Source organism: Pteropus vampyrus, unplaced genomic scaffold (genome assembly GCF_000151845.1).
Source record: "Pteropus vampyrus isolate Shadow unplaced genomic scaffold, Pvam_2.0 Scaffold22, whole genome shotgun sequence".
NCBI lineage: Eukaryota > Metazoa > Chordata > Mammalia > Chiroptera > Pteropodidae > Pteropus > Pteropus vampyrus.
In genome coordinates, this window is record NW_011888803.1 from 7056467 (window position 1) to 7076080 (window position 19614).

Below are 19614 nucleotides of genomic sequence, written 5' to 3' on the forward strand. Positions count from 1 at the left end.
CTAACATGAAATGACTTATTAAGTCTCTCTAAAATTAAATGCACACTATACACACATTTAATTGTGCATCTTTGTCTACTGCCTCCTTTCACGTAACTTTTCTAACCATGCTTCTTGAAAAAATAATTTAATCACTTATTCACTCATTTCCTATTAATTATTTAACCCACAACAATTTAACTGCCTTCTTGTTCATTTCCTACCTCCTGCTACTCCACTAAAATGCCTCTGCCAAGAGTCACCAATCTAGTGACCTAATCACCAAGTCCATTGAACTCTTTTTTCTCATCTTATGTGACTTTTTTAGACCCTGTGACTGTGCTGGCTACTCTTTAAAACTGTGTTGTCCCTGGACTTCTGGACCCCAATGCTCTTCTGATTATGCTCATGCCTCTTTAGGCTCTTCTTTTTTTATATGCCTTTTCTTGTTTTGTTTTGTTTTATGTTTTTCCTCCTGTCTACTTTTTAAAGATTGCAAATCTCAAGCTCAGGACTATCCCCTCTTCTCTTTGTCATGTTCTGTACTCTCACCCTATGTGTTCTTATCCAAGCTTCGATTCATTTCAAACTCTTAATTTGTACACTCTGAGAGTGGAGCTCTCGAGATCAACAAGTCCTTGCCCTAATTTTCTATACGAGGCAGTTGGGTCTCCGAGAGGGTGATTTGTATATTTGTTTTGCTGGCACAACAAAAATAAAATGCTTCAAATTTATATTTTTGATTAAATCTGTCATTAAAATGTTATTATATGGATAGTACCTAATATTTTATGGTATGTTTCCTAAGGAATTAATAAAATGTGCTTTAGTCTTAAAATATTAAAAGGATTACAGAAAGGATTTTAATGCTTTAAAATATTTAGAAAATAATTTTTAAATCCTTTTTTGGTAAGACAGTGACTTGTTAAGTAAGTTATTAAGGCTACCTCAGGGATAAATCATGGCAAAAGAGTATTTCCTAGACGAATAGCTGCCATTTTAAGTCACTTCTCTGTGGCAGTGTTCTGGATCTATTTATAATTAGGACAAAACCTTTATATTCTGATTTTTTTCAAGTTTATTTACTTTAATTTGCTGAAGCTAACTATGAAAATAATACTCCATAATAACCTTTTATGTTAATAAAGTCACAAATCTTTCAATAAACTTTTTTTGGTTACTCCTATCTTAGGGTGTATGAGGTGGCGGGGGGCGGGGGTGGGCAGGAATCAAAATCAGTACAGAAATTAAGGGAAATCATATTTTCTTTATTCCACACCATGTGTGAAGCTTTGCTAGGCACTTGATATTTACTGTATCAATGAATCTTTACAACTTTGTTTGCATTAATCCTTCTTTAAGCCAATAACCACTTTATTAAAGTAATTTTTTCAAAGTCAGCTAGTAAAATGAACCAGAAATTTGACCTAGGGTTGTCTGATTTCTATACCTATACTCCTTGTTAATTTTTCCTTTCAAATGTATTTGTTATCCCTGAGATACTTTCTACCACCACCTAATTCGTCTCTCACTAATGTTAACTGGGCTTTCACAGTAACATCTTAATTTTCACAACCCTAGAGTTTTCATCTTCTACTAATTCACTTTCCTCAGTGCCAACAAAGTTTTCTTATCATATGATATCACCTCACTGACTCACTCAAAAAGCTTCCTGATATTTATTAAGTAAAGTCATAACTCTGCAGCCTGCTTTCAAACCCTTCATAATTTTCTTCCAGACTCCACTGTTCCCCTACATGAAAGCCTTTTATCTCACACTATTCCCCTACATGTCCTCTGTGTTCTACTTCTCTATTTGAAACTTGACCCACACAACTATATAGTGCTATGCTGGGAAGGGTAGGAGTATATGTGATGATATATGGCCTATTTTCCTTATTAATAATTCTTCATGTTTGACTAAAAATCCAGTTGATAAGTAATCATTTATAAATACTTATGTGTGTGTGTGTGTGTATACATATATATATTTAAACCAGCAGAAGTATCAAGAAGTAAATATAAATGTTATATGAATTTTGGAAAATAAAACATGGACTAAACCTCCATGGGTGTACTTCTTAATTTTTCTCTGCCGTTTAGGGATACTTCATTACCAAAATTTGAAAACCACTGTCCTAAGATATAGCCAACTGGAACTAGCACTCAGACTTACCTTTGTATATTTTCTCACTTCAGGTAATGGTTCTGGATATTAACCCTGACTGCACTGTCTCCTATTTTTCTCTAACCTTTGCTATCTATCCATCTTTAAGACCCAGCCGAACTCTCACCTTTTAAAATAGATTATAAAAATAATATGCTTGACCTTTTACTTTGTGCCAGGCACTATGTTGTCACTTGACATGCATTATGCCACACAATCACTTTTAAAGCAGGTGTTATTATTATCAGCATTTTTTAGAAAAATCTAGGACTCTGAAAGATTATGTACTAGGCCTAATGTAAACACTTTCTCCTCTGAACATTTATGACATCATAACTCTCATTTAGCAATTGTTCATATGTTGCTATTCACATATTTATGCATCATATTTCCAAACAGATTTTATGTAGCATGCAAGCAGACACTCTCTTTATGTCTATCGCACTTATCATTATGCCTTATATGTGGTAGATATACACATTTAAAAGTAAGTTAGATTTTAATTAGTTAGTTTTTAATTAAGTTAATTTAAAAATTAAGCATATTTGCTTTGCTAGTTTATATATCCTGGATTCATTTCCATTTTTAATTGTTATGCCCCCACATTACATAGTTGGCTTAGGGCTATAATGCAGAAAGCCTCTCTGTTGTAGTTTTCATTAATTTATTTCCAAGGTAACACATTGTCTATGCCTAACTAAAAACCTGCTATATCATAATACGCAAAAGTAAACACTGTGGTACATCCAGACAATGGAATGTTATTCAGCGCTAAAAAGAAATGAGCTATCAAGCCATGAAAACACATGGAGGAAACTTAAATACATATTATTAACTGAAAGAAACCAGTCTGAAAAGGCTATATACTATATGATTCCATCTCTATGACATTCTGGAAAAGAAAAATCTGTGGATACAATAAAAAGATAAGTGGTTGCCTCAAGTTAGTGGAGAGGGAAGGATGAATAGGTGGAGCACAGGATTTTTTGGGTAGTGTTAATATTCTTTTTGATAAGGTACATGTCATTATATATTTGTCCAAACCTATAGAATGTACAATACCAAGAGTGAACCCTCATGTAAGCCATGGACTCCAGGTGATTATGATGCGTCAGTATAAGTTCATTGATTGTAACAAATATACCACTCTGGTGAGAAGTGTTGATAATGAGGGAGGCTATGCATGTGTGGGGAAAAGAGATATATGGAAACTCTCTGTACCTGCTACTAAATTCTACTGTGAACCTGAAACTACTAAAAAAATAGTTCACTAAAAAAAAGTAAACACAAAGCAATAGTAATTCTCCAGGTAATGTTATGTAATTTATCATGATAAGTATGGACTAATTGGTTCTGTAACTAGTTAGAATGTGTACATTAGTAATCCAACCACTTCACGTTACAGATGGGGAAAAAAAAAAGGAAAAAAATCTGAGATCCTAAGAGTTGAAATAACTTCTCCCAAGTCACAAAACTGGTTGAATAGGACACCTAGATTAGAACATAGATCTTTTGATTCTTAGTCATTTATCCTTTGCTCAACATTATTTTTATACTATAATTTATGTACTAAATACTGGATGGTGTTTTTAATTGCTTTTCTTATTCATATTCAACTTCTTGAACTCTATGACTACCCCACATTGACAATAAGACTCTATCAAGAAAGAATGCCACTTTTTAATAATTTACACACATATAGGACAATTATTTATATCTCCCAAGATATAAATATTTATATCTCCCAATTATTTATATCTCCCAAGATCCTAATAAACCTTTTCTTAAATTAAAAGCAGAATAACTTGTGGGAGAGAATCACAGTCTCCATGAAGTCAGGATAAGGTGCTTTCCCCTGCCATGTACCTGATTGAGTAGACAATCCAGAGGAAGCTCGATTAATCTTAAATGACTTATTTGTTATAAGCAGTCTTTTTTTGCCGTTATTTTGTGCGTCATCTCTTGTGGCTGTGCAAATTGAATTTTTAGGATTTGTTCTTGTATTTATTCATGTATTATGAAATGAACAGATTTTTCATTTTTACCTCCTGTTTTTTAGTTACTGACTTTTCCTCAATCCTTAATTTCCTTGCTGATCTCCTGAAGATTTAAATCAATACCTACTTATTGCAGTGATTTGTGCCAGCTTCTTTAGCAGACTATTAGTCATTAGGACCTAAGTTCTTTCACATATTAATTTTTTAAAGTAATTTATAATGTGTTAATTCTTCTTAGCTCTTGCTTCTTTACTGAAAATCATAGTTGACCATCTTAAGACCAAGTTTTAAATCCTCTGTTAGGTTTTTCATTTGAATCTGATAAGCCTACTTGGTAGTTATTATTATGATCTTTATCCAGCTCTAGCAATTTCACTTAATCATTTTTATATGAAAGACATTTATTTAATTTTTTTCTTGTAAAATTATAGTAAAATTTTGTTAAAATATGTTTAATATATTTATCTCTCAATTACAGGTTGTTAAACTGAAACAAATAGAACATACTTTGAATGAGAAAAGAATATTACAGGCAGTGAATTTTCCTTTTCTTGTTCGACTGGAGTATTCTTTTAAGGTAAATTTTACTAATATTTAAATAAAATATTTTCAACCTTATATATTTTTTAAACTATAAAGCTATAATTTGATTCTAAACCAAATGATAAATCTAGAGAATATGAATGAACAAAAAAGTAATATATTTAGGTTTTATGTAATTAAATTGTGTTATACATATAACTTAGGTAACACATGAAAAGGTTTTGGTTCTCCCTAGGGAATCTGTTAAAGGCAGTGTGTAATTTTTCATGCGATGTTATGAAATTAAATATTTTATCAAAATCCATAGTGATATCTTATTAAGGAATTTTTACATTTATGCTAATTAATACATTTACATACTTTTTTCTCTTGAACATTTTCTGCCACAATCTCACCATCTTCTTTCACTTAGTAATGTGTGCTCTAGTCTTTTCATTTATATGAGGTAGAACAGTCTTTACCCCTCTAATCAACTGGCTCATAAACTTGCACAAGATTTATTCTTTCAGCTGGCAGCTTTTCGGTTCTTGCGAATGATATTTGGCATCTATCTACAATATTGATTCGTATGAAACATTTTAATCTTTTTTCTTTTTCCTCTTTTATTCTTTAAATCAAATAAAGACCTGTGAATTCTGAATGATGTTAAAAATCATTCATCTCTCTGACCTAATTTAGCACATAAAATCTAAATATTCTTACTAACTTTTTCAATTTGTTTTTAACCTAGTTGTTTTTTTACATACACAATAGCATTAAGTAATTGCTGCAATGTTTAATAATAGTTCAGGGGTTAAGTGTTTCTTACAAGAGCAGGAACAGCAAAAGTCCCATAATAAATTGTATCAAGAATACTGGGGGAAAAAATGAGTGCCAGTGTAGAAAAATTCAAACATTTTCTACTTATTCTCTATTTCCCACTGTTAGTAATCTGTCAGATGGATTTTTAAATGTCTTTTTCTAATTAAACATGGTGTTGTCTTAAAATATTTTCTTGAGAAATAGTCTTGGTTCCATAATTTTGATTTCTTTATCCTTTTTATTTTTCATAGGATAATTCTAATTTATATATGGTTATGGAATATGTCCCTGGGGGTGAAATGTTTTCACATCTAAGAAGAATTGGAAGGTTCAGGTAACTAATACTTCACTCTCCCCAAACCTTACTATGTGCTTGTTTTAAACCAAATTTTTAAGTTATTTTCAATTGGTAGATATTGTGAGAATCTATTATTACAAGAATTTCCAGAAAATGCAAAAATTAATTGAATTCAAACCTACCAGTATTTTTTGAACAAATATTAATTACATAACTTTAAGGAAGAGGTTTGTGTAAGGATGAAGATAAAAAAGGAATATATAGAAACAACAATAATGATATCATAGTGATGAGATTATAAAACTTGGTTTTGCTGTGTTGAGGTTTAAAAATATAAACATAATTTTTAAAGTTTTTACCTTATCATTAGGTTATCACTAATAAGGTCACACAGTTATTAAAATAGATTATAGATTTCTGTTATTGTTACATGTGCGCAACAGTTTATAAACTACTACTGTTTACTAATAATCACTAATAGAATGAAGCTGAAACCAGAGCACGTCCAGCTTCATTCAGTACATTCATTATATATTGATGTAAGTAACATAAATATGAATCCAAACAGGACTGGTGATGGTCATTAGATTCATAAAAAGATGATAATAGACTTGGATTATCATGAAATTATATTCAGTAATGGGCCAACATTAGAGCTATATTAGAGCCTAAACCAAAATTTATTTGTTGACCTAATATGTAAAGGGCACCTAATATGTGTCAGGCACTGTGCTAATGTAAAGTGACTTCTGTTTATCTTTAATGATTTTCTTTCATCTCATGTTGTCCTCTCTCCTACCACCTCTTGTCCAAGCAACCTCAGAATCCTCATATTGCCCTATTGTAATTCAAAGTTTTACACTGAAGAACCTCACCTACACCTGCCTTCAAAAAACATATTTTGTCCATTTTCTATAATTACTAACTTCTTTCATTTGAACTCCCCACACTTCTGTTTCTTTAATTCGACTTGCTACTAGTAGGAAAGCAACTCAACTGATATGATTCACACTGAAACATTCTTTTCTAACCCTTAACACATATTTCAGATACACTTGAAAGGTTGCTAACTTCCATCTCAAAATCTTTAAGGCAGTTAGTCTACTGAATTATTGTTGAGCATGGCTCTAATAAGAATCAATGGAGTCATTATGATTCTCTACTTAAACAGTATCTGTCTAGACTTTAAGCTGCTACAGCATTAAATCTTCCTGTAGAATATTTTTTTACACCTTTCAACAATTTGATTATAGATCTAAGTAATGTTTGTGTTCCTCCAGTCAAACACCAGTCTGTGGAAATAATATAAAATTCTGAGTGCGTTTTATATTTATGATGATAAATTTATATTTATTTGTAAGATGATAAGTGCATCTTAGATTTACAGATGCATGGAGAAAACAGGTCAGACATTTCCAAGGTGAAGGATAAATGACCAGGATGGTTCTTCTAATCTTGTTGTACAGTGTTCTCCTTGTTCCTTGTCATATGACACATAATATAGACTATTACAATGTTGGGATGATGCTAGAATTAAAAGGGTGTTATAAAATATTGCCCCCAGAATGTTTTTTCAAACATATTTATTCATTCAACAAATATTTACTGAGCACCTGATGTGTATCAGCCTAAGACTTAGGAAATATAGTGACAAGCAAAAGGAGCAACATATATAATCTTTTTTTGGAATCTATTTCTGGTGCTACTAGATCAAACTAATGCCAGCCATCTTGAGAGAGATTCTATTTATAGTTAACATTGTTCACTGAAGACACAAATCTGAAAGTGATTGCAATTCGTCAGGCAGATTAGCAGAATTCAGTGTATACACTAGAAGATAAAATAGAAACTCAAAGTAAAAAGTCAGTATATCCTTTTGGAGTAATATTCAAAATGTGGCATCAAAATTACACTATCAGTTAATCTAATCTATGCATGCAAGAACTGTGTATATTTACACAAATATACAGTTTATAACTGTATTTAGTGTCTTTGTAAACTTGCATAGTAGATTTGAAATTTAGACACCAGGCTTGTATCTGTGGTTTCTGGTTGGGATTATGAGTGTCTTATTTTTCATTAATATTTTATGCTTTTTCTATAATGAGCATATATCATTTTTATAATAGGAATAGTCTGGGCGAAATGGCATCAATCTGTAGATTATTGCAGTTAAAGAGCTCTGTATATACAATTCTTTAATAAGCACTTGAAATTTATGGGAATGTAGTTGAAACCTATCAACAGTAGCAGTGGCCCTGATAGACAATCTAATTAGCACATTTGCTTTTCAATCAGACATAATTATGAAGACATCAGTATCTTCTACTGTTGCCAATAATAATTTAAAATATGATGACAATTTGAAAGTTATATTTTTCTTTAACATATGCTGCCCACTAAGCATATGAAAGCATTATTTTAAGACAATTTAAAGATTTAGTAAATATTTGGAAACAAGATTTATTACATATGTTTAAAAGAAATTCGTTTTACTCCCAAAATACTTTAACCCCATATTATTTTTTTTGTGTAATTTACTAATTACTATATGTTAAACCATTTTACAGAAATTCAGTTTTTTTTTTTTCCTTTGTAGTGAACCCCATGCACGGTTCTATGCAGCTCAGATAGTGCTGACATTTGAGTACCTTCATTCACTAGACCTCATCTACAGAGATCTAAAACCTGAAAATCTCCTAATTGACCACCAAGGTTATATCCAGGTATGACTTGAACACATTATATATTATGTATTTGAGAAAATACTAGGTAAGAAGTTGTATACATTTAACAACTACCAATATTAGAATTTTTTTATTTGAGGGAGACAATTACTTCTTCCTAATAGTTTAAACTGAGCTAATAGTTCTGCTATTATTACAGGGACCAAAAAGTCCCATCAAGGATAGACCCTGTTTATATTCCCTATAATCTGTAGTTGTGAATAGAGCAAAGGCTCCTACATAAAGAAATAATAATAGCTAAATTTGGGAGCACTCATTTAGTGCCAGGCATTATTCTAAGCATTTTATATGTATCATTTCTTTTAATACTGATAACAAGTGTAAATATGTTGTTATTGTTATTTTAAGGCTGATGAAAATAAGGCACAGCAAAGTCACACAGGTGGAGTCAGAATTGAACACAGATAGTCTGTCCCTAGAGTCCATGCTTTTTAACATTATAATGCAACTGCCAAAAGAGCTCCAGCTCCCAATACTGGACTGACTGGTTACACTGGTTTCTTTCCATTTCTGCTATTAATAAAGTGGGAGCATCTCTTTTTACACAGTTATCAGTAGATTTTCCCAATGGTGTTTTTGCACTTCTGATGATGTAATTAATGGCACGGGACATGTTGGACTTAGGGAACACTTCTGTCACTGCTTCATTTTTATTAAAACAATTTTTTGGTTAATTTGTTTCTTTCTTTGAGTCAGGGAAACACTATTTAGCATGGGTTGTTTTAACTTGCATTCACTAAATAGTGACCTCATGGATTAGTCTCAATTATATTGACTTAATTTTTTTTTTCTGTTTTTAATTTCAACCCTGATTTTTAACTTGCAACTTAGATACAATAAGGACATTTATTGTGAAACAATAGATGTTCATGAGTATTTTTTTCCTTTTATAGGTCACAGACTTTGGGTTTGCCAAAAGAGTTAAAGGCAGAACTTGGACATTGTGTGGTACTCCAGAATATTTGGCTCCAGAAATAATCCTCAGCAAGGTATATTTATACTGTCATTATGTAAGCAGTAGAAATATGAGACATGCATCAGTGTGGACTTTTATGAAAAGTTTATTGATCTAAATTTACATTTTTATTTAATCTAAATTATGAATTATGAGTTTAAATCTGTGCATAATTACTAAAAAAGTTAGAGTCTACTACTAATCCAATAAATTCTGTCAATTTTAACTCTGAATCTAAGAGAAATAGTATGAATAAATTTGACATGTAGGTCCGTGTTTTGAAGCCAAAAGCATACATAGCCTTTTCATAATTATTTTTAATAATGGGAGGGTGGAGAAGCCTTGCTCTGAGTTATATTGAGAGGCAGATCTAAAGATGATATGCACTAGTTGTCGATTCTTCCTTTGTTTCAGCTTTACTACTTATATGAAAGAAATGTTTGTGAATTATATTTTTAATTTTAGTGTAAAAATGGGAATATTATAGTAATTGAATAGTGAAAGTTCTTATCGAAGACAGTTCTACTTCTCTAAATGTGGTGAGAGAAACTTGTAATTATATCTAAAAGGATGGTTTAACTTCTGTTTTTTTTTTCTACTGCCATCCCTTGGTAGAGAAAGCTAGAAAGAAGAAATTAACAATAACCAGGCACAAATAGGAGCAAGGAAAGAGAAAAGGATAAGACACATGCCTCAACATTTACAAACTGAATACCTACTCTCTGAATAATTGAAATTTGGCTAACCTATCGAAGTGTTAGAATAAAATAAAAGATTTCTTTCAGCTTTCTCTCATCTTTTATAATTTAAATCTTTAACTTTTTAGTCTTTTATAAGCTAAATATCATTGCTATTAACACATTTCTTCTTAACTACATTTAACAAATAATATGACAGAATAAGTGCCAAAACTTTAAAAATGTATATGTATTATAGAAATAATAGATGTTCATTGTACAAAACTTGGAAAATACAGAAAAATATAAACAATCAAAAAAACACTATAATTTCATCACACAAAGACAGCTTTAAAAAAAACACTTTAATATATTTTTTATGCATGTTATTATAGTTGAAATATAGTGAATATACAGTTTTGTGTTCAGCTTTTTCACTTAAATGATAAGCATGCAAACATTATTCTAATGGCTTATTTGCAAATGTAACTATAAAGTATATCACCATTCTTCTATTGTTGAATATTCAGATTGTTTCCTTTTTTAAAAAATTATAAATAACTGTGACAAATGTCTTTGTGCATAAAGCTTTTTCTGCATTTCAAATTATTTTTTTAGGATAGGTTTCTGGAAGTGGAAGTAGTGGGTTAAAGGGTATGAGCATTCTTAAGGCTCTTGGTACATATTGCCAAAGTGCTTTTCAAAAAGATTGTAACATTTTACACTTCTACTAGCAGTATATGAGAGGGCCTATTTCACCACACTCTCTTCAGCATTGGGTATTCTTATTTTTAAAATCATTACTAACTTAATAGGTAATAAATGATATTTTAAGTCTCATGTCTTTGATTATTAGATTTTTTAAATGCTTGTAGCCATTTGATATTTCTTTGTGTGTGTGAATAATTATTTCATGTCCTTTACCCATTTATTTATGGTAATTTAGTTTTTTAATTTTTTTTATTCTCTATACCTGGGTTATTAAAAAACCATCTCTCACATTTCTTATGAACAGTAGCACACAGTCTAAAACATAGAAATCAAAGTTTAATAAAAGGATCTGGTTCAACATTATGTGCTCTCATTATAATAAAAATAATGTAATGAATGATAGTACTAGTAAGTTAAATTAAAAGAGTTAAGCAAAATTGATGCCCATTTCTATTAGCAAAACAAAGTGCTAGTCATATTACTAGTCTCTCTCCCTATAAAAGAACACAGTCTACATCCATGCCACCCTGAACACACCCGATCTCGTCTGATCTTGGAAGCTAAGCAGGGTCGGGCCCCGTTAGTTCTTGGATGGGAGACCACCTAGGAATAACAAGTGCTGCAGGCTTAAAAAAAAAAAAATACAGAAGCAGAAATAAAAGAAATACTATATTATAGTATTATATGTTAGCTAATTGAAAACTAAGTAGTTCGTAAAGCTAAAATTTTGACAAAAAGTTGGAATGTGGGGAGGGACGAAGGTAATCAGAAAATACATTTGCAGGCAGACCAAAAGATCTGACAAGAACTCAGCTCATTCTTCTACATGATCGAGTTGTTTTTTCTTTCTTTTTTTTTTTCAGTCTTTTCTGCCAATTGACACTAATCATAGTTAACAAACTTTACGTAAACATGTTAATATTTTATTCTTTATTTTTTATAAATACTTCTATGTCATAATTTTAGTAAATTTAAGATGGAAAAATAACCCAATTGAAAATAACTTTAGCATTGTACATTTGGTTGATAGCACATTTTTTATACATGTTATTTTCTTTCATTTGATATAGTCCTCACAAAACCCCATAAATTAAATATCTTTTCTGTATACCTTTTAGATATGAGAAGCAAAACATTAGATAACTAAAGTATACTTAAATATTTACATTTATTAGCTTCCAAATTAAACTCTTAGCTTTCATAAGATCCTGTGAAGTGGATAGGATTATCCTTAGTATAGTTACCCTCCTAAAATCTAACAATATAGAATATTTGGTAGTCAACTCCACTATTTATTAGAAGTTCAACATCTACTATTTTATTTTGAAACTTTTAACATTCCTAGGTATTCTCTAGAAAACCTGATTCATAAGACTATAGACTTGGAATTGGCTTCCAGAGTTAATTTGGTCCAACTTCCTTCCTGTTGTTCAGCGACAACTAAATTATCCCAATTTAAATAGGAACTATTTTATTGTCTATAATCGTAATGATTTTAGGAAGATTTAATATTTCCTAATATCTAATTCCAATATATGGAAAGTCTCCCCTTTGTTCAGTTTAAACCTGACCTGATACGTTTCGTTTATCTTTTTATTGCATTCTAAATAACTACTCAGTAACTGCTTTTAAAATTTTTTCATATGCTTGAAGATTATTTCGAAGTCATCTATGACTTCATTCTCTTCTGAGTGAATTAATTGACTTTTGGCATTTGTTTTCTAAGGGCTACAATAAGGCAGTGGATTGGTGGGCATTAGGAGTATTAATCTATGAAATGGCAGCTGGCTACCCCCCATTCTTTGCAGATCAACCAATTCAGATTTATGAAAAGATTGTTTCTGGAAAGGTAAGCAGTACATTTTATTATTCTATTATTCATTATTTCTGTGCATGAATTTTAAGTTTTGTAGATTTAAACCATTTTATATCATTAAAATATTACCCTAAGTTTGGAAAAATAGGGAAATACCCATAGTTGCTGCCCTTGTACTTAGCATTCATTAAAAATAACAGCATAAATGGTAAATCATTGAAATCTCTTAAGAAAAAAGGGCAGTTTTACAAATTAGCAAAGTAGTAAAATGTTTTCCATTTTTAGTGTTTTTATCACTTGCATAACACAGGATCATAGCCCTAATTCTCAGTATTTCTTCAAATAAATAAAAATTTTTAGTTGTTTCATGTGGATATCTCCTTGGAGAGATGTTTTAGATGTTTTTTTTTTTAATATGTGCTTGCTTTTCTAAAAGAGACTTCTTGTTTTAACTATGTCAAACACCCCAAAATGGAAAGCAAATATATAATAGATATTTTTAAGATAGGAATTCATAGAAATGATATAAACAATCATTCATGTTGACTGTGATGATAATTGCCATTCATCTTTAGCAAATACGGAAATAGCTAATTTTTTTTGACCGTGAGTAGATTTACTGTTTATTCATTTTTGTTTTGTTTTGTTTGTATTTTGTGACCTTTTAAGGCAGAGATTAGCCTAATCAACCTAAAGAATCTGGAAGGAGATAGAGAAAAAGTCTCTATTTCTTTGTATCTCAGCCAGGTTCATAGTCTACATTTAGTGTGAAAGCTGATCTTCAGCATCAATGAACTTAAAGTTCACAATGTTAACTCTTCAGAAGGTAACCTAAATGTTCACAATCTAGTAATTTATCTATTTACCAAGACCAAAATGTAAATCATGAATGCTGCGTAGCTGGGCTGTAAGAATAAGATACCAATAAAATGAGTCTGTTTAGCCTCCCAAAATTCACATCTCCACACAGTATATTTCTTATCTCATACTGGGATCACAAGATTTTCAGTTACACTTAACTGTATTTTATGGGAAAAGTTTTGTAAAAAAGTAAATGCCTCTCATAGATAAGGAAATTAAAGCCAGTTATTGAAAGTTTTACACTAAGGTAATACAGAAAGGCAGAATGAAGTATTTATATTTTAAGTAATTAAGCATCACTGCTGTCCTCATTGCTTTTGTAGATCTCTAAGCTTCAGATTTCTTATGTTTGTAACTGTTTTCACTAAGCATAATATTAAAGTCACAGTAAAAACTTTTGAGATGAACAAAAGAAAATACCAAGAAAAATTAACAAGGCAGTGATTTATTTTTTAAGAATTTGATAAGTGATTATGTAAAATCTCAAGAAAGAATAAGAACCAAAGGTCATATGAAGAATGATGAGAGAACTAAAATACTTTAAATAATTGAATGAGAGAAGCATATTTTACCAATACAAAGATTAAGAATGCAGAAATAATTCTTCCAAATAATTTAATCGCTGGTAATTACGAAGTTCCTGAATTTTTACTATATTGCTTTTATTTATACTTAACTTCATAAAAGGAATCAAATTAGCTGACAAGAGTGCTGTCACAACTAAATTTCATTTACTTAAAAAAAATTGCTTCAGTTAAAATGAATATATCTTCATCTATATGAATTGGCCTCGGTTTGCCAGTCGTCTACATTGTGTAAATTTTTTTCAGCTGTTTATGAATATGTTTTTATTTCATATCAGACTTTAACATTAAGAATCCAATATTAGCTTAAAATTTAAATCTGTGTATATTCCAAAATCATAACAATTTAAATCTTAGTCGCCTTAGTAGAGTAGCAACGTGAAATTTTATATCACAATATCTGATTTTTTCTTCATTTATTTAGAAATATGATAGAGTGTTTTGTTTTTAACTAAAAGTGCTGGATTAGCTCTCTCCATGTTGGATGTAAAGTTATTTTCATTCATTTTTCCTTTTACTCATTTAAAGTAGAAATCCTCAGGGAGCATTTAAGATCTTGTTCCCTGCCATATGTCATCAGTTTGGCTCAAATGAACCCTTACAAAAATTCTGAAAAGTAAAATTAAGTAGAACTCATGAAAGCAGAATATTGCCATTAAGTTATCTTCAGGATATGTATTATATAAACATAAAATCATATTCATTGTTTCTCAATAAAACCATCTGCTTCAACACTCAAATCCAAACTAGAATGTATGGCACTCCACGTTACAGAAATATTGTCTTGCTCCTTAGTAGCTAAAAGCCAAATAGGAGATTAATAGGTTTTAAAATTGTTTTAATTGTTCAAGTCATTAAAAACCCAATTTTGGTCTTTAGTTGTGGATCCTATACTTATATTTAAAATTTTTAATGGTTTTAATGATACAGTATATCATTTAAGAATATACTTTTCATTCACAATTGTTTTACTAATTTTTTAAACATTTTTGTAATGTTTTATGTTAATTATATTTTCATTCTGAAACCATGTTATAAAGATTATAGGTATCAGTGACTTATCAAAGTTAAAATAAAATGTATTTAATGAAGTGATTAATTTACTAAAGTATATATATTTGAACATTAGTACTTTCTCTATTACAATATTTTAACTCAAGCTGATATTTTTAAATGCACAGAAAGATGATCAATCAGCTTGTTAGATTCCCTCCTACATATATTTTGCCTTTAAAAAAACAGACGAGGTGTTATTTAAATGTCAAATTATTCATGCACTTTAAGTTAAGTTTCAGGTTTAGAAATGCATAGTTGACAGAAAAATCTTATGATTCCCACATTAACTATGCCGCATTCTAGCAATATGTATACTGAGGTTTTGTATATAGTCTTTAAATTTCATGCATCAATGCCCGTATACTTTATGACAAGAATCAATTATGGTTTCTACAGCAACTCTATCTGGCTGCATTACTCTTGAAGATATAAAAGGTAATATTGTGTTACAAAATGATACTTGTAAATAAGGCAGTCAAGTAACAGCTGTTGTGGAAAACATAACTTTAGAGTCTTGACATATAATTTAAAGACTCTTAGCTTCATACATATAAAGTAAATATTATTCTACTTTTAATTAGCACCAAAAATGTACAAGGAAACACTATACAAAATATCAAGTTGTAAACATATATATATGTGTGTGTGTACACACACACACACACACACACACACACACAGAATGATCAAAGAGTTGCTTACTTTTTTCCTGAAGGGAAATTTACATTCATGTATGGAATGGTAATTGAGTAGCAGCAAAATGGCTATTCCTTCTGCATCAGGAGTCTCTGAGATCATTTTTAGGTTAGAAAGATTCACTAGGTGGACTCAAAGAATTCAGCATATAGAGATAATCAAGGAATGAATATTTCCCATTATGATGAGTACCTTCATGGTAAGGTACCTTACAACGGAAAGATACAAAGCAAAATCAGCAAAGAGAAAAGGCACATGGGGGCAAAGTCCAGAGGAAACCGAGCATAGGCTTTCAAGAATCCTCTCCCACTAGAGTCACAAGAGACGCCCTTAATTTCTCCAGCAACAAATTGTGACAACACTGATGAAATGTCGTCTCCCAGAGAAGTTCATTAAAGGCTCAGGGTGCAAGGATTTTCTTGAGATCACATATGTACCCTCTATATAGCATGTACCAAAATCCTAGACTCCCAGAATATAAACATATATTCAGGATAAACAATATTCGTGTAAACAGTCTAGGGACAGCAGGCTACCGCTATCATTTAGGGAAAGATTTCTATCAGCGCGAGGACTGTTACCATTCCAATTCCCAGGTACCTGGCAAGGGCCAAACCTGCAAGCAGGTCTTTCTGAGGGTAGCAGTCTCACTTGCTCTCTTTTCTCTTTTCTGCACATGTTCTATTTCCTAAAGAACATACACATATGCAGATAGACCCCTGTACTTTTTCTAAGATGCCATTGTTATGCTTTTGGTGAAATTAAAATGCCATTTTCTATTTGGCTGTGGCTATAGTTTAAGAGACTTAGAGTACTCAGAAGTCCTTTTCATAAAATACAAAAAGCACTTTTTCCATTTGCATAAATCCCAAAGCCATTTTTTAACACCTTGCTGTGATCATTTAAAATGTGATCATTTTAAAATGTGATCATTTAATACCTGCTTTGAGACAGCCCTTTACTCTAATGGTCCTGTGGACAAATAATTGCAACTTGTTTGGCAGGGGAGAGAATGAGGATGGGATGGGTGTAGCCCCCTGCAACCGTCTAGATGTATTATATCTATCACTGTTCCCTCATAGGTGAGAGAACAGATCACAGAGGCTACAACTGTGGTACCAATAGTTTTAAATATTTTTTTTCCTAGCGATTCTGTTTATTTATAGGATCCAGATTGATTACAGTTTTCTCAGGTTTTAAGAGGCAGTGTGGAGCTTGGCACCTTATCTATAGAAAGCCTAACGTATGAAAAGTTGTTATGCTTTTTGGAAAATTAACTATTGTGTGTGCTAATTTTTGTTAGATAAATTTTGTACTGGAGTTGTAGGTTTCTTAGAACTACCTTTTTTAGAGAGATAATTTTTAAAAATTTATTACAACATGCTTGTGGACAGAAGTTAATATTGTTACTGTTTGTCAGCTGTGTGCAAATTCTTTTGAGTCATTTAAGCCTGGTAAAATTTATCCTAATGCATAAAAGATTATATTACTAGTTAAACGATCTTTTCCTCAGTCAGTTGCAGAAGAATAGCACTAAAATTTTCCCCTTTTTCTTCAGTCAAACATCAGTAAATGAGTTAGTGAATTTTAATCAGCAGGGTGATTACAATAACAACATGAACTGGTTGGCTTTTGGATATAACTTCCTCTTAAATTTTTACAAAACAATATCCATTACTAAAACCGAAATGTACAAGATTTTATAATGGGTGCTGAAAGCAGAACAAATATTCTGTTGAGTTTGCTCAATTCAGAATGAGTTTCATAATTGGTTTAACATATTACATAATATAATTTGACAAAGTTCTTTAAGATATCAGCTATGTTCACAATGTTGTCTTTATAAAACAGGGTTATAGTTGTCCATTTTCTCCCTCCCTCTATCAAATTTAAGTACCATAAGAAGAAAGTGTTTGTTCTATAAATTAACAGGTAGAGCATGAGACAAGAAGAAAGGAGGAACTTCCTGCATTCTCCAACTGATTTCTAGCACAGACTGTTTTTGGGTTGTTTGGAAACATGATGATAAATATTACTGTCTTCCAAGTTTCTTTTTTGATTAAAAAATTCTGCTTCAGATCATAAAATGTTATTCTTTTGGAAAGATTAAAAAAAATGAAAAATGTACTAAATTAGTGCCTACAAGATACTAGGCGTGATGCAAGGCAGTTCATGAAAGTTACTTAATTTCTTTTCATACCTGCCAAATGACATGTACTGTCATCATTTTATAGATGAGTTAACTGAGACTCAGGTAAAGGGGTTTCCCCAAAGCACAGAGCACGATTGTAACTGGAGTTGAGATTAGAAGCCAGATATTCTTTCTACTAAAGAAATAACTTGGTAGAATTTTGAGATGTCAAGCCTGGTCAGTTTTATTTAGTTTAACTCCCTCATCCTTTATGAAGATAAATCAAGATGTAGAATTGACCAAAAACAAAAGGTAGTTTGTGGCAAAGCAAGAAATAGACTCTAGTTCAGTGGTTCCCTTATCCTTTCTCTTGGCTTCAGTGATTCTTCATAATCTTAGTTTTATTCTTGCATTACTGATTTTTCCTTCTTAATCTCCTTGGCTTGGTCCTTTGCTCTTCTTTCTCTGCACATCCTCCATTGGTGGTCTTCTCATCCAGTCTCATGACTTTTAATGCCAGCTGATAATTTCTGAATTTATTTCTTTAGTCCAACCTGACTCATAAGTTACAGATTCTTGTATCCAACTGCCTACCTGAGATCTCCACTCCATGTCAAATAAATACCTCAAATTCAACCTGTCTAAAATTGATAGATTTTTATTTTCCCTAACAAATGTACTCCTCCCACCGCCTTTCCCATCTCAGTTGATGGTAACACCGTCCTTTCTGTTATTCAGGCCAAAACACCCTGGAATACTCACTGATGCATACAAAAAACATTTGGCTCTGTCGTGAGAAGATATGCAGAATTCAACCAGTTCTTACCACCTCCACTAATACTGCTCTCTTCTGAGTCACTAGAGTGGGTCTTTAAAAATATTACATCAGATCCTGTTACTCTTTTCAAAACTTTGCAGTGATTCTCCATTTTCTTCAGAGTAAAAAATTAAAGACCTTACAATGCAAGATTTTGAGAGGAGTGCTAGGATGACAACATCTTTAAAGTTTCACTCTTGTTGCTAAGTTATTATTTATCATCTGTCTTCCTCACTATAATGTAAACTCTCTGAAGGCAGGAATCTTTGTCTTGTTTTGTTTACTATTATATTTGAAGAACATCGGTGCTTAGCACACAGAAGGTGTTCAATGAGTATCTGTTGGATTTGAATTCAGGCATTTATTAAATATTTCTTGAGTTCATCATGAATGCCAGACTGGTGCTGGTTACAGCAGATCAGTGTGGTCTCTGCCCTCAAGAAGTTTTCTTGAAGTGGATGCCCACTGTCAGAGATAATGATTCATTTGGTCTTCTGTGTATTCCAAACATCTGTATTTTTTAAATTATCACAGATGATTTTGATACATATCATGTGTTTTGTGTGTCTCACCTCACTGTATAATTAGATTTATTTCCAAGAACATACCATTAGGAAAGTTACTCAAAAGTAACTCGGTCTCTAAAAGTTTGAAAAGAATTCTAAACAGGAAATATTAGGAAAGAGAGACCAAATAAACAGTCTAGGAAATATATGTTGCACAAACACCTCTTTCATGTTGTACGAACACCTCTTTCATGTTAAATTATTCTAGTTTC

At 31.4% G+C, this 19614-nt stretch overlaps 1 protein-coding gene and 1 pseudogene across 3 annotated transcripts in view; both read left to right on the forward strand.

Moving 5' to 3' along the window:
- The window catches only part of PRKACB (protein kinase cAMP-activated catalytic subunit beta), a 115863-nt gene that overhangs the window by 82162 nt on the left and 14087 nt on the right, over positions 1–19614 (forward strand). For all 3 annotated transcript variants that reach the window (XM_011355562.1, XM_023528057.1, XM_011355560.2), the window contains 5 exons: positions 4622–4720; positions 5739–5821; positions 8385–8511; positions 9426–9521; positions 12602–12724. In XM_011355562.1, the coding sequence (XP_011353864.1) occupies positions 4622–4720; positions 5739–5821; positions 8385–8511; positions 9426–9521; positions 12602–12724 (528 nt within the window). The remainder of the gene's footprint in view (positions 1–4621; positions 4721–5738; positions 5822–8384; positions 8512–9425; positions 9522–12601; positions 12725–19614) is intronic.
- LOC111736813 lies at positions 11385–11503 on the forward strand (annotated as a pseudogene).